Source organism: Anabas testudineus, chromosome 12 (genome assembly GCF_900324465.2).
Source record: "Anabas testudineus chromosome 12, fAnaTes1.2, whole genome shotgun sequence".
Classification (NCBI taxonomy): domain Eukaryota; kingdom Metazoa; phylum Chordata; class Actinopteri; order Anabantiformes; family Anabantidae; genus Anabas; species Anabas testudineus.
In genome coordinates this window covers 1629969-1653273 of record NC_046621.1, presented here as the reverse complement: position 1 = coordinate 1653273, position 23305 = coordinate 1629969, and the positions used below count along the sequence as shown (strand labels likewise).

General features: G+C 42.5%; 1 protein-coding gene across 1 annotated transcript in view; it reads left to right on the top strand.

Annotated features, from left to right (window-relative positions):
• LOC113158492 (tetratricopeptide repeat protein 28-like) overlaps positions 1-23305 on the top strand; it is a 109388-nt gene that overhangs the window by 23177 nt on the left and 62906 nt on the right. Inside the window, exon 3 of the mRNA XM_026354421.1 lies at positions 21253-21400. Within this exon, the coding sequence (XP_026210206.1) occupies positions 21253-21400 (148 nt within the window). The remainder of the gene's footprint in view (positions 1-21252; positions 21401-23305) is intronic.

The window sequence follows — 23305 nt, the reverse complement described above, 5'->3', positions numbered from 1 at the left end:
TTAGTGTGTTAGCGTGTTAGCATTTGCTACATTACACTAGTTATAAAGTACAGTTGAGGTTTATGGGGGTGTTAATGCACGATGAGCGAAGTACAGGAGGAAACCTGATCTGTTTAAAAGCTGTTTAGTAGCCATATTTATTTATTTCTCTGTTTGTGCATTAGACTAGAAACACAAAAGTGGTTTCTTGCTGCTGTCCAATCAAAACATTTCATTTCAGATGGATAAATACGTGTATGTCTGTGTTTTTCATGTCCTTTATAATAGAAGGGGGCTTGGATTTCCCCAGGGAAACTGTGGTTTCCTAGTAATAAAAAACGAAATGCCAGATTTAATTGTAAATTATGAGAAAGATGAAATAAGAAGTGATGAGAAACATTTTGAGTTAATTATCCAGAAAATACAGGATGTGTAAAATGCACCTTTACTGCCTGTGGGTGAGGTGGAGTTAAACTGTTACCACACTAATGTAATCCATCATGCGTCGACACCGCAGGGGGCATTTCTCTGCATAATGCTGGAAATAGACTGTACAGTGCTGACTTGAAAGCTTTTAGGAGCATCAGCTTCACCAGCATCAGTTTGGATTGAGCCATAATGAAGATGATTTACTGCAGATAAGCTGCTGTTTATTATTAGTATTAGTAATATTAGTAGTAGTATTAGTAGTATTAGTAATGTTAGTAGTAGTAGTAGTAGTAGTATTAGTAATATTAGTAGTAGTATTAGTAGTAGTAGTAGTATTAGTAGTAGTAGTAGTATTAGTAATATTAGTAGTAGTATTAGTATTAGTAGTAGTAGTATTAGTAGTATTAGTATTAGTAGTAGTATTAGTAATATTAGTAGTAGTAGTAGCAGTAGTAGTATTAGTATTAGTAGTAGTATTAGTAATATTAGTAGTAGTAGTAGCAGTAGTAGTATTAGTATTAGTATTAGTATTAGTAATATTAGTAGTAGTAGTAGTAGTAGTAGTAGTATTAGTATTAGTATTAATAGTATTATTAGTATTATATTTCATTGCGTCTTTTTAGCTCTTCAGGCGTTAATGAACATGTACAATGATGTTTTCTATTATATCTTTGTTTGTTGTTGATCTCTGTGTTTACAGCGATGATGATGTGACATGTAGTAGTAACTAGCTGGGGGGGGGGGAGAGAGAGAGAGAGAGAGAGGAGGGGGGAGAGAGGAGCCTGGTGTTGGTTTCTCCTCCAGCTCTCAGTCTTGTCCTGTCGGAGCAGACAGATGATGCTCTGCTCGAACCACACCGTGCTCGCTGGTACCTGGAGGCTTCCAGCGTCTTTCTAACGGGATTATAACAAACTCCCTGCTCCACCTCCTCCACCCGGTGCGTCTGCAGACTCCCACCGATGCGAGCGGACCGCGGCGCCGACTCCCCGACGAGCCGGGTGTGAGATGCCTGTGACGCCGCGTCCTGCTCGCTCCGCGCCGGCTGTTGTGACACTTTGATGCTTCACTCCTCTGCTTTCCAAATATGATGAAATGGCAGCCCCGGAAGAAGGTGAGTGAGCTGCGGCTGCTTTTCACTTGACTCTGCTCCAAAGTTGCAGCGGAATGTGGAGGGAGGCTGAGTGGCACCGTTTGGATCAACAGGGCTGGGTAAACCTCTCCAAGAGCGCAGCCACGGACACTTTATTGAGGATAAGCCGTTAATAGCCTGTATTTCAGAGACACAGCTACATGTGTGGGATTATTGGTGGATTATAAGGAGATGAAAAATTCCACAGAGCTGGATAAAGTCGATTTAAGCTCATTGTTCAGCACCAGAAACAGAGGAGTTACAGAAACAGTGTAGATACAGAGAATTAAAAATACCACAGAGGTCAGTGGGGGGGTCCAGAGATTAGGCTGCATGCAGTTCACAAGACCCAGTTAGTGAGAAGTCACTATTCAACACTAACATGCTGCAAACACAGTAAAATGTTAAGTAGTGAAACGTGTAGGTTGTAGTTTGTCTGCACATCCAGGTTTGATCATTGAGGAAACCTGCAGCCTTCAGAGCGTCTGCTGCTCCTCAGTAAACTGAATCAGACATTTTTTAAAGCACAAATGTTTGATGGATTATCAGGTTACAGTAAATGAAATATCTAGCAGGTTATTTGTAGTTACCTTGGCTTCAGATGGTCCTCGTTAACATTTCTGTGGCAGCTGTAGCTCTGACAGAGTAAACTGATGAAAAACAACATTTAACCTTTTCATTCATGAAGTATAAAAACAGTTAACGTTTCATATGAAGCTAAACTAGCTGTAGCATGAGGCACAGACGCCACGCATGACGTGTTTAAGCCTTTTTACTATTGAACCATGCTTCAGATATCACAGACTGGGACGGAAACGTTGGACCCAGACGGTTGGATCGATTGCTATGACATGTTGTAAATGGTGCCGAGAGCTTTAATAGCACAGACTCTAGAGAAGCTCTGACATTTTACTTACTTCTATTTAATTGAACCTTCCATGTAACCAGGTTTGTAAGTGCTGCTGACTGTGGAAACTGTCCGAGAGATGAGCACATATGACTGAGACCTGAGAACAGTGTCTTCAATAAGCTGAGGACAGGGAGAAGACGTCTGCACAGTCACCGTCCATCAGGCTGTTTGTACCAACTTTAACTTTAACTCACTACATCATTACATCAGAGCTTCTTTCCTTCTTAGTAATAGATTACTACACAGTCAGTAAAGGTACAAAAGTAGTATCAACAAACTTGTACTGAAGAATATACCTTATAATAACCTTGTGATCTTTTACTATTCTTTTTCCCGCTGTGCTGGAAAATACGTCTGCGAAGACACTTGCTGATGTTTTGAAACCTCCTCCACGTAGTGAGTGGGTAGTGGGAACTGGCACGGGACTCGATACCTAACCGAATTAGTTTCTGGCTCAAAGATCACACGGAGCGACAGTTCTTCTGGAAATAGCTTGAGCCCCGATCTTGAAGTGGTAGATCCAGCTGTAAAGACAAGTGAACTCCCAGCGGAGCACAGTTCCCCTCTCATCTCGTGGAGCGTGTTAAGGCCAGAGAGTCAGCTGTTACAGCGCTAATGGTTGTGATGAGAGGAGACGAGGAACCATAGATGTCTCTATACCGTCTGCTGGTCTGTTGGTGTTCAGCTTTTTCTTCTCAGTTCTCAATGTGATGCCTGTAATGAACTCAGTCCTCACAGGAAATTCAACCTTTACTTGCTCAAATGCTCAAATCAGTGTTGAGCTGCATGCTTGTTCTGAGAAGACTCCACGCTGACCTGACATCTTGCTCTGGTTTACACGTAGAACCGCCTCAGGATCCTTAAAGGGTGACGAAAGTCTCTGAAAGAGACTCACTGGACCATCTGCAGTGTGTGTTTGTGTGGCTGCAGATCCACAGTACAACTGTTATCAGCCTCCTGTGGGGTTTGAATCCTCAAAATACTTCCTTTCAACACTTGTTGCAAGATGAATATTTATAAGAGCTCCTGCTGGAGCAGAATCTACTTGTAATGTTGCTGTGCTTTTATTTTGAAGCTGGGAATGAAGACACAAACGCTTACTGTACGACTTAAAGCTCTTATTTTCCAGCAGAAATCAAATGAGGACAGCCAGTGTATGAGATGAGCTGCGACGTATTACTTTGATTCAAACTGGTATTTAATCACGTTAGGCGCCATAAAATCAATATTCTCTTTCTGCTCAGCACCATGTTCAACAAATTAGAGCAGATGCATGTGCTCAAATGCATTAAATACACGTTTGTGCGGATACAGTTTTGTACACACTTGAGGTTTGCTTTTGCCAGCTTGTGCTTGTGGGTCGTTCTGTGTGAAGAATGAAATTAAATGCAGATCAGAACAGAAGGAAAGAAGAAGTAGAGGAGTGGAAGGAGACAGACATGATGGGTGCATGTATGAAAATGTGAAGAATATGCTAAATGAAAGTGCAGGGTGCTGAGGGACCTACCTTATCCCTCAGAACGGTCTCCCAGCCATGGGACCAAATTCTATCAGTATTATCTTGATGTGAGAAGAGGGCCGAGGAACTAGGAGTGGGGAGGAGTGGGGAGGAGTGAGGAGGAAGAGTGCAGTTATTATCCTTCTGAGGTGGCTGGAAAAATAGGCCTCGGTGTATCTGTCTTTATGAATATGGCAGAAAACCTGCAGCGTGAAACTAGATGACCTCAATTACATTTCCATCTCTAATGAGCAGGTGTATAATGTGTGCTCATATTTGTCCTCATTAGTACCTGATTTATGACTATTTATCCCTCCTTGACCCATATAGTCTTATTCCAATGTGGATATATCAATGAACATTATGTATGTACGGGATTTTCTTCAAACTCACTCTTAGAAGCTGAACTGTGCTATGACAACAAGTTCATTAGGCTTATGAAGCTTTTTCCCTTAAAGCTTCAAGCCGTGTGTCATCATGATGAATGAGAAGAACTGTATCAGCTCACTGTTTTAGGATCTTTCAGCTCATTGTTTTGGTTTTCTGACCTGCAGCTTGTCTCTGTGCTCTGAACTCTATTACTATTAGAATTACTATAGTACTATATGTAAAAGCTGTTTTCAGACCAGGCTGTGGTGGAGTTTAAGGACTGAAGTCATATTTAAGTTGAATCAGTTCTATCCAGAGCGTATTTTAGACTTTGACAGTACAGTTTGTATGTGTGTGTTTACACTTTGACAGACGTGAATTAAATATTAGTTTTCTGACAGTGTCTCTCCAGAAACAGTGTGTGCATGTTGGGTTCAATGTCTGGAGCTCAACTCTAGTTCACAGTTTTTTATTTTTTATATTTTCAGTATATAACATAAGGACTTTACACATGTGTGTCTCTCTCTCTGAGGCTTCACTATTTACCCGGCAGGAGTTCATGAAACATTTCACATTGTGCTCTGCTGGATTGGCAATGCACCCAGTGTAATGTGTTTACTTACAATGTGGCTAAGCGCCTTAAAGCTACACTCCTCCCTCTGATTTAAGACTTAACCCTCCATCTAAAAGCCCTCTTTGCACGAGGGCTCTCTCAGACACATTGTTTGAAAGTGTCCACCACATAATCACCACATTTTTCTGTAATCCAGGGGGAAAGATGCACTGCAAGCTACCAGCCACTGTTTGAGAGCCTTGATGTGCTGCAATGCATGATGAGAAAAACCCAGAGGAAACACTGTGGACAGAAAATAGCTGCAGTTTAACTACAGCTGTAGTACTTTCATAATCCTCGCTGCATATACCAGGCAGTGTGCCATTATTTAAAGCATGTCTTGGATCCCATTTAACACTTTGGAAATGAATCACAGAATTGACCTAAAATAACCTGAGCCCCTCTCCTCAGTCTACACATGCTGCAGGAATCAGTCTTTCCACTGATAGTTGCTCATTTGGCTTCACGCTGTACAGAAGCACCAGCTTTATAGCCAGTGGGCAACTGGCAACAGAAATTAAAACAAACATGAACTAGTCAATCATTCTGAGAAATCAAGTTCTTCAAATATTACTAAGACACATTTTGTTTGCAGTGACTTTCTGCAACGTTGATGCTGCTTTCAAGTGAAGATGCTTCCTCTTAGTCATCAGATCCGACCTTTTCTGCAGCATCAGCAGCAATCTAGTGATGGTTTCTGTGCATATTTGGTTCTAATACAAACGGCACATAAACGAGCTGGTTACAGGCTTGTGTTCAGCTCTCGTTAGCTTCTAACTGAACCTCAGTGGTTTGGAGTTTAGCTTCAATTCTGTTTTCAGAAATCTGAAACTGCAGAAACACTCACTTCACTTCACTGTGCTCAGACAAACAGTCTTTGACTGCTGTGATCAGCGCTGGCTAAAGTGAGAAGCTGCTAGCTGAATGATTTGAATGATAAACAGTTTATCTGTGCATTTGTCGACCTCGGTGTCTGAACTCAGACTTACCGAGTGCCCAAATTGTGTTTTACACTCTAACTTTCTCTCTCCTGTGCAGCACAGAGCTGCACTGAGCTCAGCTGTAAGAACAGCAGGCTGACACAAGACATGTTCGAGGTCAGGACAGAAAATATCGGAGCTGGATTTAATTAGCTGCTAATATATTAAAATCTAAGATGTGATCTACTTCAGACGTGTCTAGTTACTGATATTAGCAATACTTCAGTGATGGTGCTTCTCCATTAATCTTCATCTTCATTAGATATTTCAATGGTGAATAAATTGCAGATGTTGCAGGAAGGATTTGTAGAACAGAGGATTTTACTGTTAACAACATGTCAGCAACACGTGGACAGGTGGACAAGTGACTATGTAAAAGACTGAACTGGGAAAAGGTTTTACTGACGTGGTTTTTAGATCTCTGTATATGCAGATATGTGCAATGTGTTGAAATCTTGAGGACACAAACAAACAAAAACTATGAATATGTCATAAACCTGTGTGACATTCAGGCCTAATGTTCCTGTGTGTGCACAATCTCTGTCTCTATCTAAAAAGTATGGATGAAGGATGAATGAGACATTAAGGGGTTAAAATATTAGATATTCATTTTTGTAATAAGTGTGTGTCTTTGTGCTGCATTTAATTAAAGTTTTATAAACGACGTTTATGAAAATATTTGCTGTAAACACAGAAGTAGTCATTGATATTCAGTTCAGGTCCTTAACTAGAAAGATTCAGCAGCTAATAGTGATATTTAATGTGCTCAGTAGTCAGAATGTCTTTTCAGGCGTTTAAATTGATGCATTTTGAGCCGAGGAAGGGAAAGTGTGAAGTTTGCATTCAGTGATGAATAGAATTATGGTTTAAACGTGTCCTTGTGTCTGCTGCTTCTCTTTCCCCCGTTGAATTTCACAAGCAGAAAATGGTTCTGCATAAAAGAAATTCCCTCAGTGACCAAAGCCAGACGGTCTCCGTCAGAAATGCAGGGGACAACGCTCCACCAGGAGCTTGACATGATGAGAGAGCTGCACGACTCCAATATCATCAGGACATGTCTGTTCCTCTCCTCCTGATATAGCTCTCCGTTTATTTCACGCCTATCACAGCGTCTGTTGGTGGAGATACTGTCTCCTACTGAACTCTAATCTGTTGTTCGCCCGTCCTCTCTCTCTTTTACTCGAACCACTGTCCTCGTTGTGCCGACTCCTCCCTTCATCCTTTCACTGCTCCCAGCAGAGGAGGAGCAGGAGTATACCTGTTTTTCTTTATTGTAGGACCGTGCATGACTGCACACCCTCCCTACTACTATTCCTCTCTGTGCTGTTTTCTTGCCTTTTGCATTGACGTTAGTCTGTGGCTCCATTTGAATGAGCGATGGCTGTCACACATCACCACACACTCTCTCTTGTAGCTCCTCTTCTTTACTTTACACCCACTCAACCAGAACAGATGTGCAGTAACATCGGCCCAGTCGCACTTCATCTGTCTATAATGACTCACTTTATCTGTGAATGGCTTTAAAACGTGTGTCTACTGGTTTTTCTTCAAGCTTTTTCTAAACGCTCCTCGACTGTGCTGAAGTGGGTGCTTACAGTCAAAGAAAAACACTTGAGCTGATTGGTTTGTTCCACGTCTCATTTTTAAAAAGTGGTGTCGTTGTTTGGGTCTGTTTGGTGCGGACGATTTCCATTTAACCCGTTGGATTTATTTTTTTACGTCAGTGAGAAAAAGTAACGACAACGACAGCTTCTTGGTCTTAATTTGTAATGAAATGTAAACTGATCTTCACAAAGTCTCAAAACTCAATAAACACATAATTTCTAAGCTCATACAACACAAACTTTATTATATTATTATATTGTTTTCATGTGTGTGTTGAACACATACACACTGATGGTGGAAGAAGTAAGTGAAACACTGTTTTAATAACTAGTTGAACCACATTTAGAAGCAGGTTCTTCCTGTTGCTGTGGATTAGACCTGCACAACGGACTTCACCAGACGTCTTCTGAGCGTCGTCTTGCAGACAGCCGCTCTGACGTTGTCCTGTTGCACATATGTATTCATGTTTGTTTGTAGTTTCCTTTTTGCCCCATTCATTTACTTTTTCTTGATGCAGTTACACGAGAACACAGAACTAAACAGAACCAGAGACAAGTGAGATAAAACTGTTAAATTCTGCATGAAATATTCGTGAATGTGATTTTTGACTGTGTTATATAAAGTCAGCGTTTCCAGGCCAAGTTCATTTTTTCCAAAACCAGAGTGAACAGTAAAGAAATGAGTTACTGAGCTGAGGCTGAACACTGTTGTACCTTATTACATATTAAAATGTTGTATAACCCTCCCCATGATAGGAATTTGTCAATGATGTTGTTAATATACAGTAGTTGTGTGATGACATGTTTGCATATGTGCTGTAACGTGGGCATCTCGCACGGACCTGGAAGCTGTGGCACAGAACCAAAGATGTGAAGCTGTTGACAAGCAGAGATTCAGGCAACGTGGACCCTGGATACGTCTGTATCCACTGAAGATGATCCAGCAGCTGCATGTGAGCTGGTCTGATTAGAGGGTAGTTTGTCTTTAAGCTTCTGTCCCATCATCATGAAGGTGTTTTTATGCATGTAAGGTGAATTTTAATTAGTAAAATTCAAACTGAAGCGTGTTAAATGCAGTTTGGAGCCACGTCCTCCAGTGGAGCTGCCACAGTGTGATTCCTGTGTTTGGTCCCTAAACAGCATCAGCTGAGAAATACTTGTATTCATGTTCTGCTTTATAGCAACCAAATGGGATTGAACCAGTTGGGGGAGAGAGAAGAGTCCGAGCGTGCGTCCTTTATTAATGTTTTATTTAAATGAGCTGTGTGACGTTAGTAAGAAAGATTAGCCACAGTCATTATGTTGTTGGTGCAGCGACCTCGGTCTACAGAAGCTGTTTGTTGTTCTCAAGCTGTTTTCTCTTCACTATATGTTTTATTGGTGGTTATCTCAACCTTTATTTATTCTTATATTCTTCCTCATTAGAACTCCCTGTGTGATGGACAAGCAGCACAAGGCTCATGTAGCTTTCTAGAAAACTTTATTGTAAAAGAAATCACCCCCAACACTTTTCTTTGAGGCTTCCTAAACACTAAAGTACTGCAGCAGACTGTTTAACATAGCAGATCCACCTCCTGGTGAACCTTCCAGCTGACCGAACGGCATTCACATCGAACGCCGCTGCACTGAGAAGACGTGATGCGCTGCTTTGGGCCATGTAGCTACAGACACAAGGTTTCGCCAGACTTCCCAGAGCTCTTTGCGTTGGTGGATTTATGCACTCGGGCAAGTTTGTTGAGTTAAAGTGAGGAGGTGGCCTCAACAACAGAACGACATGGTTCATAATGTGCACTTTGCTTCAACTTGTGCTGTTTGCTGAAGGCAGACTCCTGTTATCACTGCACAGCTGCTTCGCTCTGTTAAACTTCTGCTAAAGCTCTGTTCAGGCAGTGTTTTCACTGAGTATTATTTATGCAAATGTGGCTGCAGGGACGTTTGTGAAGTTATAGTAGCACCATACTTTACGTGTCGAGTGTGTTTGTGTTACTTTGGGCTGTAATGCATTTGTAATGGAACAAAATGAACATTAACAAAAGAGGTGGCGCGTAAAATGTTATCGTGCCATATTTTATAGACAGTAATCACAGTGGACAAATTACGACTTAACCAGAATTTCCATGAAACCACTCGTCTCTCTCTTTTTCATGTGACCTCAGTCTGTTTGTACTTTATCTTCTCCGTCCTTCAGATGTGTCCTCAACAACTGTTCATTAATTTTGTTCGCCTACACAGATGGTCCGCTTGCCAGCTGCTTTTATACTAGACTCAGTACAAAGAATACAGTAGAGTGAAGTGAGCACATCTCCAGACGTACGGCGTGCACATTCAAGTACTGGACTTCTGATCACAGAGAGTCTCTGTTACCTAATGGAGTGAAAAGAAGAAAGACGCTGAGCTAAACGAGGGGAAAGAGTTGCCCGTGACATGATGGGAAAAACAGAGTAGACACAGTGTTTGTGTTCATAACTGGAGCTAACAGTGCTGGGACACCCCTTTTCTGTGTGTGTGTGTGTGTGTGTGTGTGCTTGCATATAATGCACACACATGATGGTGGGACATCAGGCAAAGATTTTAATATGAGATGAGGTTTCAGACATCGTAGGATCTTTTTTTTCTATGTGAAGAACAAATAAAGTTTTGAAAAAACAGAACTTTTCACAAGAAAACAGGAAACTTAAAAATGATCGTGCTAATAAAAAAAGTCATAAAGCAAAGTAGGAGGAGAAACTGACGCACGCGTTGACTGAGGCCTTTGAATTGTTTCCTTTATTTCTTGTGATCCTAATGAAACCAACATTTTACCACCTTGCTGCAGGAGTTTAGTGACATTTTGCATCCACACCAGGGATGGGGGGGCCCATCCCTGGTGGCTTTCTAAAGAGCGCTGCGACATGCAGCTTGGGAGTAGACTGAGGTAACTGGTGGGGTTGGAGTAAAGTTAAGGTCATGTGAAGCATCATAACAGAGGTCTGGAGCGGTGACCACGGTATTGAGCTGCTTTCATTCAAGCATCTGCACATTGAGAGTCTCCTTGTTTCTGCATATTGACACACTCACAATTACAGAATCACTCAATATATATATATATATATATATATATATATATATATATATATATATATATATATATATATATATATATATATATATATATATATAAACACAATATGTTCTACATCAACTGAGCTGCATCATGTGTGAGATTACAAAGATCACAAATAGCACATCAGTTCTCTAAACACCACTGTTTTTAAAGTTGTGCTTTGAACGTCCAGCATGTGACACGTTGAACATTAGGCTGTATTACTGTGATGCCGGCCAGCATTCTGCAGGCTACTGTAAATAAGCTGAGTCATCAGTTTTGCCAAATTGCAGGCCAGAAAACCAAACCCATCACTCACAGTAAGAAGCTGATTCTGCACAAATGTTTTCAGAGATATTTATGGTCACAAGGGACAGTAATAACCAGCAGATCATTTAATTTCTGTGGTGGAATGATATGTACAATATGGGATTAGTTCATGTGAGATATATCAAAACAAACTCCCAGTTTACTCCCAGTATGTGTTTGTTGTACAGTACGAGTCTGTTTGCTTGAAGTCATCATTTACTGCAATTTGACTCAATCCCAGTAAACCCGCGAGCAGAGCACCAGAAGCAGTGTAGCTCTAAATAATTCAGAAAAAACCTATTGAAATTATGACATATTCACTTGGAACGAAGACAGGTTTCCAATATCAGACTCTCCTCTGCTCTCGCTGCTACAGTAGTGTGTGTGTATGTGTGTGTGTGTGTACAGTAGGCTAAGTTGTGTGTGTTGCTGTGGCTTAGCGAGGCAGTGGGGAGGTGCAAATGTCACGCTGTCTGAAAAAGCTAAGTTAACTGACTGTGGAAAGTCTCAGGAGAACTGGGAAGAGGAGGAAGACGAACTGGAAGCCACTTCAGAAAATGAAAAGTGCTGAGTGAAAGGTGGAAAACATCACAAATCTCTCCTCATAATGAGCGCTCGCTAAGATCCTTCTCTGTGTCTCTGTCTCTCTGCTGCACACACACTATCTATTGCCAATAATCACATTGCAAAGCGTTTCTTCTGCTAAATTGAATTGTAATTGGCAGACAATGGGCGTAACATCACGATTCGCTGGCTGGCTCATGCAGCAGCAGCTCGTCTAAATTGAGCCTAAAGTGGGCCATGCTTACCGATGAGCCCGAGCGTTAATGAAGGAATAAGAAGGGAGCAGAGCACGTATAGGAAACATGAAGGCAGAAAGGAGAAAGGGAGCGGTGCTAAGTCTGAAAATGAATTGCCCTTTGGGACCAGTGTCATTAGTAATTATTGTGTGTGACAGCAGCAGCGGGGTTTCTACTTACATACCTGAGTGATCTCCTGTGAAGTAATGGAGATTTGATTGGAAGAAAGAGGTTTAAATCGTGGTTTTTCAATGTATTTTGTATTTTTAGCACAGCTAAGTAGATGAGATGAGACATTAGGCTGTTTGAACATGTACACTTCAAATCTCATATGAACCACTACTGTCGTATAATGATCTGAGCAACGAGTGCTTCTTACTTCATGTTCTAATCAGTATTTTTGCTTTTGGAAATCGTTTTTTCAAAACTGTCCAACAGATTTCTAAGTGTGGAGAGATGGAGGCTGACAGATCTGCTGTGTGTTGGTAACTTTCTGGGGTTTATCTGACGGTCAGTAGGAAGTGAAAGTGTGTATTTCTGTTCCCTTCCAACAACATCTGCTGTATTCTGAACCGATAATCCTTTTATTGGATTAGTCAGGCTGAATAAAGGAGCTGTCAATGAATCAATTACACTGGAGAAATATGCACATTTGTACGTGCACGCTCTGGGACCTCAGCAAAACAAAATCTGTGTATCTGTATCAGGTTGGAGGACGCGACTGGGAGCAGGAATGTGTTTGTAGATAACAAACTGTTGAAAGACCAAAGGCGTGGTGGATTAATGACTGAATGCTGCCTCTCCATGAATGATCACAACCTGCGAGCGTGATCAGGCTGGATTTGAGACGGTGAGAGGGTCTAATTAGCTTGTAGGGAATCATTAGGCGTGTGTTCTCTCCTTGCCCTGATTCACTGAGTGGGAACCTCATTCATGACGTCTTCCCCTGAGTAATAATCACTGGTCTCGGTGCGGCGCCGTCTCCGCTCCCCACCTGTCCTCCACCTCTCCTCATCTCTTCCTGGATGATTTGGCTCTAATTAAAACGGTGCACTGTCGAGAGAGAAGGAGGGGGCGTTGACCCTGCTCCGAGCTTCGGCATTAGAGCGGGGTTAGACCTTGGCTTCCTTTTCTTCAAGAAAAGGAAGCCAAGGTGAAAAAGTAGGAGAATAAATACAAATGAATGTGGAACAAGGCCGAGAGATGATGGTCAAAATGACAATCATGGTTTGTTCTGCTGAGAGTTGAGATCATGACTTCGTTTCTTTCTTCTTATGATTCATGAGGACCTCTTTTAAAAAGATAATACATTACTATCTGTATTACAGCCGGTGATTTATTTAACTGGGGAGAACATCAGACTATAGTTCTGTTCTGCATTTTTGTTTCTTGTTCATGAGTTGCAAAGCAAGTCCAGTATTTAAGTTGGAGTCAGTCAAGTGTCATAGTCAAGTCCCTGAAGTTTCCATCTTACTCCATGGATGTATTTAGGAGAACAGGATACTACATTTAAGATGCTTTGAAAGTTCCTTAGTGGATCATAGTGTGAAGAACTCATTCATTCCTCTCAGCTTTAACAGGTCACTGGATGTTCGGCACACTTCTGCATTTTGGGCCAAAAGATTATTTGCAAAGTAACGTTGGTGCTTGTGACCTTGTTTGACTGTAGCTCCACAGACTTGGACATGAATGCATGTTTGTGAACTACACCTTTACTTTATAGTTGACATTAGAGAGAAAGGAGGAAACATTGGGGCACAGAGGTTGAGCTGCTCCGTGCACAGTCTGTCATGTGAGGGAACACTACTCGTCGTTTGCTGACACACCTTGGACAGAAATCAGAAGCACTTGGTTCGATGCAGTGGACCTCCCTCCATTAGTCAATATGTGATTAATAACTGCTGCACTGATAAATACATCAGTTTATATTGTGGCCTCAGCTATGATGATGTACTGTGAATGTGTTTAGGTGTTGAAGCGTTGGTCAGACGTCTGATGATGCATCATTGGACTCTGAGAAACTGGGATTCTTATAAATAACAGCAGATTCATCCATAATAAAAATAATTGCCCTAGTTTATATCAACCTAAATTGCTCCACTGCAGCTCTCTCTATCAGTTTTACACTTCTGCTCTCTTACCTCCTCCCTGCTACTTTTCCCAGCAGGTGTACATGCTCCCTCGGGTCAGAGGTCACAGAGGCAATCAAATGATCGGCCGGCCTGCTGCACAAGCAAATGCACACACTAACGCAGCAGCAGCGGTTGAGTGACAGCCTAATTACCCAGAGCAAGAGAAGCAAACTGCTCCTCTGTACGGCAGGCTAACAGGATCAGAGGGCCACTTGTCCTCCTCCCTCCCGCTTCCCCCTTATGCATATTTTCTTGTATGTGATGCAGTATCAGCGTGAAGCATAGAGGAGGTAGACTGTTGGCGTTTCACATACAGTACAAGAGGGGTCAAAGGAATGAGTCGAGGTCTGGGTCTGTAGATAAAGCAGAGCACGGAGAGAAGAAAAGGGGAATTGCTTTTGCTCACCCGGGGAATAGCCCCTCTGTGCTGAGGTTAACTAGGAGGCTTGTGTGTATGTGTGTGACAGAGAAAATGCTTTCTTTAATTTAGAGCTCTCGGTTCAGAGTAATTGTGGTCTGTGCGCCAAGGTTAAATGTCTGAGTTGACGTCCCACTCAGGTTATCCACAGACTTACAGCAGGATGGGCAAAACAGCACTCACGGTATATTTATATGTTCAAGTCAGAAACCGAGTCAAACTCTTATTTATGTGGTTCGATATCACCATCACCAAAGACTGTTGTGGGCTCCAACGTTCTGTGGTCTTTAAACCCTCGAGTCGGACCTGGAACAAAAACTGAGTGTGGAGGACAGAGAAGCATCGTAGTTTATCATGATGGACACATTCAAATAACATATATCATCTGGGAGGACGTTGAGCAGCGTCATGTGGACACAGACTAGTTGAGACACACACCTCTCCACTATAAAGAGCTGGTACGTTGACAGACTGCAAAACGCACGAGAGACGAAACCCGAGCACACAGCGTGTTACTAGAAGAGAGGAAGTTTTAAAGCCGGAGCTCAGGTGTTTGAACAGCTGCCATGAAATGAGCTTCTGTGCTCTTTACAGAGAGACAGAAAGAGGAGGATGTGTCAGCTGCTCCTCTACGCTGACCCTCCAGACATCACATTTCAAAGGGAGATACAGTACGTCTTCATGTGTGGACGTTACACTTCAACACTCCCATCATCAGCCCAGGTCATTCAACGAACTTTGATCCTGCGTTGACTGACTAAAATAGAAAGTAAACAGGGGCACATCCAGCCACAGATGGAGCGATGGAGGGAGATGCAGAGATTTTGTTTAGGGGGCGGCGCTGATATTATTGATATAAGACAAAATGTAAACCCAGACTATTAGCTGGCACCGAGTCCAAGCAGGAAAATGATCCAACAAATATTATAACTGATCCGATAAAGATCAGAACAGACTCAGAGAAGTTAAATTTAAGACCTCGCGTCTGCCTCTATAATGGTTTCAGTGCTCTGAGGTTAACAACCACTGCAGAGCACAGGCTCGTGAAGCTGCTGGGCGGTCTGCAGGTCTGTGTGAGAGAGACCACAGCTGGGTCGGGGAACATCTGGTAACTGGTCCCAGTGGCAACAGTGGTTATGGCCACTCCAACTCAATTATTGCTTCTTAGTTAATGTCCCAGTGAGACGGTGATAAATATTCATACTCATTAACCTGGGAACAGTTGGGGTGTGTGTGTGTGTGTGTGTGTGTGTGTCTTTTTCTATTTTTTATTTTATACCAGGACACGAGGACATTTTTGCTTCTGTCCCTAAATACTTGTTAGTTTGAGGCTTGACACTTTGCAGTGTGAAATATGGTCATTGAATAAATGCTGATTTTATTATTTATTATTATTTTATGATATTTGAAGCTAATATAACTCCGTGTGATACAGAACGACCTTATTAATGAACTTAATGCATCATAAAATCTTGAACTGCTGCTCCTGTAATTATAGAGTGATGAACACTTTTCTATGTAAGTAGAAATCTGAATGCAGCTTCCTCCTCCTCCTCTGTCTGATTTTATCTACAACCTTGAATTCAGATTTTTGCAGCAGAACATTATTAAGTTCTTCCTCACTCTCATGAGCCCTCAGATTTATGTTGTGACCTTCGGATTGGGCCGACCTCACAGTTGGAAACCACGAATATAAAACAGTTCAACCTAACTTCACCTCAGACGGCTCAGACTGTACAACATCCTCTAACTTACATGTGTATTGAAGTAGAAGTAAAGGAAGTAAAGCACCAACGTACCTCTTTTATTCCCACACTTCACTGCATATTGACTCATTTTCACAGGTTCCAATGAGTTTTTTGCGAATGGCTGCAGAGGCTGTTTGTTTCTTGTCTGTGTTAGATTATGTGTTTTGCAGTTTCTGTGAATATGCTGACTCAGCAGCGTATTTCTTCCACCACTGTGCTTTACAGGCTGATAGTCTATTAGAAGAACCTGTTTGATTCACGTCGCCCTGCAAGATAAGAGGGCTCTTAATTCCCAGACTGTGAGTAACTGTACCCTGCTCTGCGTCTTTCACTGGGTTTGATCATACTTTACCCCGGTAACGAGGTGCATTAAATTCTACAAAGAGGCATCCTCACAATACAGATTGCTGTTTTAATGACTCCCTCAGACCCTCTCAGGCTCTAAATAATGATCTCACTCTCCAAGGCTTACAGCACTCGGCTCACAACTCACACAGCTTGTCGTTCTATCACCCGCTGTTGGATAAGTGGGGTATTGACTTGGCAAAATGAAACCTGGCGTCTGTCAGTGACGACCAAGTGTCATCAGGATCCGCCCCTCGGTTCAGTAGCCATAGATAATTCCAGTTTTACAACTTTTTGTTTGTCTTAGCGTTAGAGTCAATTTACCCTTAGCTGCCTTGCATCTATCGCTGTAGTTTATAGGTACAACTACAACAACAGATGCATCTAATACAGTAGATCCTCCCTCATGAAGGTGATAATGTTCAGATTTTGTTTCCACACTGCTCTAGAGGTGAAGGTGTAGAGAAGTCCCTTTCAGAAGAGGGTAGTGTTGCTGTATTCTTCTGCTAATCTTACTCCTGTCAGGATGTTTTCCTCTGAACATAACAATATTCATTTATCAAATGTAGGAAATCAAGGTTATAGTTTGTTGTGAGAACATTAAAGCTGGTTTCGGTGTGTCAGGTTTCGTCAGCAGGCCTCTTATTCCACACCTCCACTAAATGACTCAAGGCCACATCTCCTCCTTCCACAGCTTCTAAACGCTGTTAAAACGGTTTTAGCCACGAGCAGCCTGGTGAAATGATACGATTTAACCCACTTTGTGTCCACATTAGACCATAGTGAAGGTTGGGTCTGTGCGTTTTGAGGCAGAATCCCTCATTTGAAAAGACATCAATCTCTATCATGTCTGGTTTATGTGATCCTTTCTCACTCGAGCTCACCCTCTCTTCCTCTCTCCCACCACTTGTGTTGCCATCTGTTCTCGATTAATGTGAGTTACGAGCACTAATTGAAGCATCTGTTCATACGGTGTGCATCCTTTGCTCTGACACATCCACACACAACACAAATCTCACTCCGTCTCTTCCTTTGTTATTCTGTTTCTGTTATATCTCTGTCAAACACACCATCTCTGAACTGGTTTAGTGTCATCAGCTGGTGGACCAACTATTGAACGTACTTGCCATGACATTTTGTCCCGACGTTCCTGAGTCCTAATGAATCCCTGACTTTTCCTTTAGCACCAACATGAGGTTGGCAGTTGTTGTTTGAGAGAAATCTTTCAACATCTCTGACACATCGCGATCGGAATTCAGATGTTCACGTTCTCCTCTGGATTCATTTATAATCACTTTGTTTACTGCTGATTAGCAAATGTCAGCAAACATTAATTAGCGATCGCTAGCAATTAGAACAAATCATCACTGTGTCTTAGTACATGTAGACTGTAGACTGAACTATTACCAACCCTGGACCTCGAGGCCACCGTCCCACAGCTTCTTGATTGGCTGAATACAACTGATCCTGATAATCAACAGCTGGAAAACAGCAGGACAGCATCACTTAAGGACCAGGGTGGCCCCCTCCTGTGTTAAAGTAATTGGAGTAATACACTTCATTTCCACACCTATCCACCCTGTTCTACTGAACATCAGATCCAGATTAGTTCAGAACACCATAAGTGGTAAAAATGAACTAAAATTAGTAAAAATAGATGGAAATTTACCAAAAATAGACTCAATATGACAAAAAGTACTGGAAAATGACTAAAAGTAGAAACAATAATGATCACAAATAGTTAAAAAATGACCCAAAATAGACACTTAAAGACACAAGATGGATGAAAATGGACATAAATGATTACAACTAGTTGGAGGTTAACACAAAGAAGACAGAGCAAGACTACAAATGATGTCACAACATCCTCTACTGTATCTAGGATATAGAGTGTTTTTTTTTTCTTATTACTTATTTTGAACCAATAAAGACATTCCCAAACATGGACGCCACTAAACCAAGCTAACAGCCAGATGAAGTCCTTACTTTATCATTAACATTAATCCGAACCTGTCACATTAGACAGATAAATGGAGGCACTGTACAAACACACTCGTACTGCCTGGATTAGTCTTTTCTCATTGATCACTTCACTCAAACTGGCACCCGACCTGTCAGATGATGTTGTAAGAACCTGTCTAAGTACTCGATTGGGAATCAGTGTGAAATTACCTCTGAACCAGACGAGCCAGACACGAGCACAGCGGTTTGTGAAGAGACTCTATAATCTGACAAGATTTTTCTGAGATGCTCTGGAGCACTGCTGAGAGACAGACGAAAAAACAGACGTGCAGTGTGTTGTGTGTTCGGATGTCTGGATTGTACCCAGACAAGCCTCACACACCACACACACACACACGAGGCTGAACGCCGCCGCCTCTCGAACACACACTTAACCCCTGTTTGCTCTTAGCAGGCAGCGTAGCAGACTGAGCTAATAGGCAGGATGTGTGTGAGCGGAGGCTGGATGTGGTGGTGGAGGCAGACTCTCCCTGCTGTCACTTTCTGTCTGACTCTGGGCATCTTTACACCCTTGATGAGGGTAAGAAGCTCTGACACACACACCTTCAAAGCATCTCACACAATAGCAGTTACCTATTGTGCTGCACACACACGAGTCACGCAGAGATAACGACCACCTTCCTATGATTATAACTTTTTCCTCCTCTGATATAATCATCCTCATCTGACTGAAATTATCTTGCTGAAGCTGCTCCAATCAAGGTTGGTAAGTGAAATTAGTCAGAAATGTAACACGGAGGCCGAAATCTTCTCTACGGCGCCAAATCAGCGTGATGGCTGCAGATTTGAGGGGGCAGTGCTAAGTAGAGGTAGGCAGACAGGTGGGGCGTCCATATGTCGCCACAGTCACCAGCCAAGCTCCTCATCCCGGTCCAGTGCTGCTGCTCTTCTTTCCAGCCTGGATGAGGGTCAGAGGGCAGGCTGCCGTCTCTCTCTCCTCAGCACGGACTCTTGGCATCAGAGTGGAGAGCTGAGCAGAGCTGCTGTCCTGTATTTCAGCCTGGTTTGACCAGTGTATCATCATAAAATCATTTTCTTCCTGTAATATTACGGCTGCACTCACACAGAGCCTTAATACTTTAAAGGAAATCCAGCAAACTGAAAGGTTCAGTCTCACCTGAGGAATCCTGAGATTACTGGATGAACCAGTTCACCTCCTCCGAGGAAAAGTCTGTGTCACTGGTTAAAGGGAAATTATCCTGAATTCATACATATAACGATCAGGAATACACCACACTGGAAGGCTTGATGGTCTTTTTATAAATTCCAGGAATAATCACTTGGTTAAGGTTAGTGGAAGATGGCAGTCTGCCTTAAATTAACACTGGACTGTGGACACAAGCTCACGGCTGTGGTTTCACTGTCCACTGCCTCGAGGTGGACAGAAAATACTTAATTAACATTATGATACATTTTCCTCCCTGTTTTGTAAAAATGAGTGTTTGTGTACATACCCAGGATATTCTGGTTAGTTTGGAAAATGTTTGTACTGGTTTGAAAACAGAATTGTTTTATTTGTCGTCTCTCAAATTAAAGTCCTACAAAACTTAAATACACAAAAAGAAAAAAGAAATGCTGAACAGAAAATTCAGAAAATGACACCACGTAAAATACAGCTAGTAACTTTTGATGAAGTCGGCATAACTGTCAGACACATACGAATTTAGTATTGACTAGTCTTTTAGCTCAATGCTAACACACTAATAGAATTTACAATGAATATGCTAACAGAAATTAGCATAACTTGGGGCTTGGTGGTGATATTGCGTGCATGGCATTATACGTGCACCCTCCACACTAAACACCTCTTTGTGGACAGAGAGTAAAAATATACCATGAGATTATGTGGCAGTGTGGCTTTACTAAAACATTTAGGAGCCCATAAGGTTGGGGGCCCCTCGTCCTGCTTTTCATTACCTTTAAGTTACATTAGTGTTATAAGTTTAATTTATCATCAAAATCCTATCCACCTGATTAGATTTAATATTTCTATAATAGCATTTAGAATTAGTGAGTTATGTTAGAATCACCCGGGGTTTTCAAAGTGCTCTTAAAATAAAGGTGATTATATTATCATCATAGCTGAGACTCATTTCAGCGAGTCTTACAGGGACACGGCTCCGTCCGTAATTACCAGCCATTTATCCCACTTTGTGTTAACCAACAGAGGACGACACTGTGCCCTGGTCGCATTCTGCTCCAGCACCAACACACTGAAATCAAAAGGCTCAGCGCATTAGATTAGACGTGACCCCCGCCTCCATTCATTTCAATGAAGCTGTCTGGAGACGAGGACAGGACAAAGGCAGCGCGGCTGCAGAGAGTGTCAGGCAGGACAGGAGCTGCCATGTAATCTAATTCCTCTCCTCTTTGTCTTCATTCATTCACTGTCATGACAGATTATTCTTCGGTGGGGGGAGGGAGGGCAGGATGATAAATGAGAGGGAAAAGGGGAAGGAATGAAGGGGAAGAGGGAGGCAGACGAGACAATTAAGTTACAGTGTGGTCGGCACTTTGTGGCGTGTGTGTCTTCATGAATTTGATGTCATGATTCATTGTGTCTAATGTTGCTGTGAATTGCTCGAGGGGTCCTAATGAAGTGTGTACTGTGTGTGTGTGTGTGTGTGTTTGTGAGAAGGGCACAGTGTGTAATGTGCTGTAGCAGTGTTCTGCAGCTTAAAGTTGCATTCAAACACAAACGTCTTTTAATTATCTTAGTTGTGTCAGCTGGGATTTTAAAGCTACAAGGAGCTCATCTTAAAACTTGCAGACGTGCATGTGATGGTTTGTGGAAGCAGTGAGACTCTTTGAGAAGTGTCAAAATGTCAAAACCCTTAATCAAAACCTTTCTGTTATTTATAACGTGCTTGTTTTTCCCCCTGCAGGCCTACTTTCGTCAGGGGGTTGCCCTGCAGTACCTGGGTCGTCATGCAGACGCCCTGGCAGCATTTGCCTCCGGCCTCGCCCAAGACCCCAAGAGTCTGCAGCTACTCGTGGGCATGGTGGAGGCTGCCATGAAGTCGCCCCTCAGAGGTGGGTTTGTCTGCAGAAGCTTCTTTTTTCTGTCTCGTTCGTCCCGTCCGTCTGTCCACAGCAACGTGAGGCAGCTTCTTAGAGAAAGGAGCATTCAAAGAATGAAGAACATGAGCAACAAACTACAGCACTGTGACTGAAGGTTGTAGGAACAGAGATGCACTGAGTGCACTGGGGAAACTGTCAAGTTATCACTTTCCTTTTGTTGTTTTATTCAGTGAGCCTCCTCTGGGACTGCGATGAGAAGAAGTAAAAAGATGCCTCTGATGACTCAGACCGCACAAACAAATGGATCCAACTAGATGTGAGAAAGATAAGAAAAGAGCAAAAGAAATAAAAAGTGAGACGCAGAGAAGAAGTGAAACGAGCAGAAAAACATAGAAGCTGAAACTGAAAGTGATGAAGCAGCAGGAGGGTCGGACTGGAGTTAGGACCTGGGCTGGAAAGTAACTGAGTACGTTGAGGTTCTGCAGTATTTAATGCTGCTTTTGTGCATTACAGTTATTTTACCAAAGAACAAATTCAACAACCCTTTAAGCTCGTGACTTTCCAGTAAAGAGTTTCAGTCTCCTGAGGAGCAGGACTGTTAGATTAGATTAGACTGATGTTAAACCTCAAACAGACATTTCTACTGTAAACTCAGAATCTGTGTTTCAGTTTCCAGCCTCAGTCTCTGGTTTACACAAGTGCACACGCATCCATACTCTCTCTCTCTCTCTCTCTCTCTCTCTCTCTCTCTCTCTCTCTGTCTCTCTCTCTCTCTCTCTCTCTCTGTCTCTCTGTCTCCTCTTCTCTCTGTCTCCTCCTCTCTCTCTCTCTGTCTCTCCTCTCGCTCTCTCTCTCTCTCTCTCTCGCTGTCTCTCTCTCTTCTCTCCTGTCTCTCTCTCTCTCTCTCTGTCTCTCTCCTGTCTCTCTCCCTCTCTCTCTCTCTCTCTCTCTGTCTCTCCTCTCTCTCTCTCTGTCTCTCTCTCTCTCTGTCTCTCTCTCTCTCTCTCTCTGTCTCTCTCTCTCTCTCTCTCTGTCTCTCTCTCTCTCTCTCTGCTCTCTGTCTCTCTCTCTCTGTCTCTCTCTCTCTCTCTGTCCTCTCTCTGTCTCTCTCTCTCTCTCTCTCTCTCTCTCTCTCTGTCTCTCTCTCTCTCTCTGTCTGTCTGTCTCTCTCTGTCTCTCTCTCTCTCTGTCTCTGTCTCCCTGCCACCTGTCTCTCAGACAGGTGCACACACCTGTCTCCCTCTCTGTCACTCCGCTCCTCCCTGTTTCTTTGTTCTATTCTCCTTCTGTCTCTCTTCACTGGTGATGATGACAGAGAATCATCATCTGAATCTGCAGCTTCCTTCTGCTTCACTGACTTTAATAGTGGGTTTTGGCTCTTGTTGTATTTCATAGGTACAAATAGCAACAGGACACTGAAATACACTGAGCGAGTACATGAAGGTTTACGACATTTAGTGTACAGATACTGTTACTTTAAGGTTAATTGAAGGGTCAATGTCCTTTTCACTCACTCTTTAATTGCAGTTGCCATTAATGCATTTCAAAGTAAAGAGATGTGGTTTTAATGTGAGGAGGATAATTCTGTGTAAAGCTGAGGACAGTCAAGGCCCTGGGTTCGTTTCACTATCATGTTTCTTAGCACACATTGTTTCTTGTGCCGACCACAATGAAATATTTACTAGGTAGATATTGTGTGTGTCATTGATCTGTGTGTCCCACTGCTCACGGTGCACGTTTAGGTGCAGATCTCACCAGCATAAGAAGATGAAGGAAGAGTGCAAACAATCAAGAATACTTTGCACAGGGTTTGTTTTTGCCCTTCAGCTGTATCAGAATGAGAACAGGGCATCTTAGGAATAGTCTTCTACTTGGCAAGCTTTAGCAAACATCTCTGCATCTGCTCTTAGACTGGAG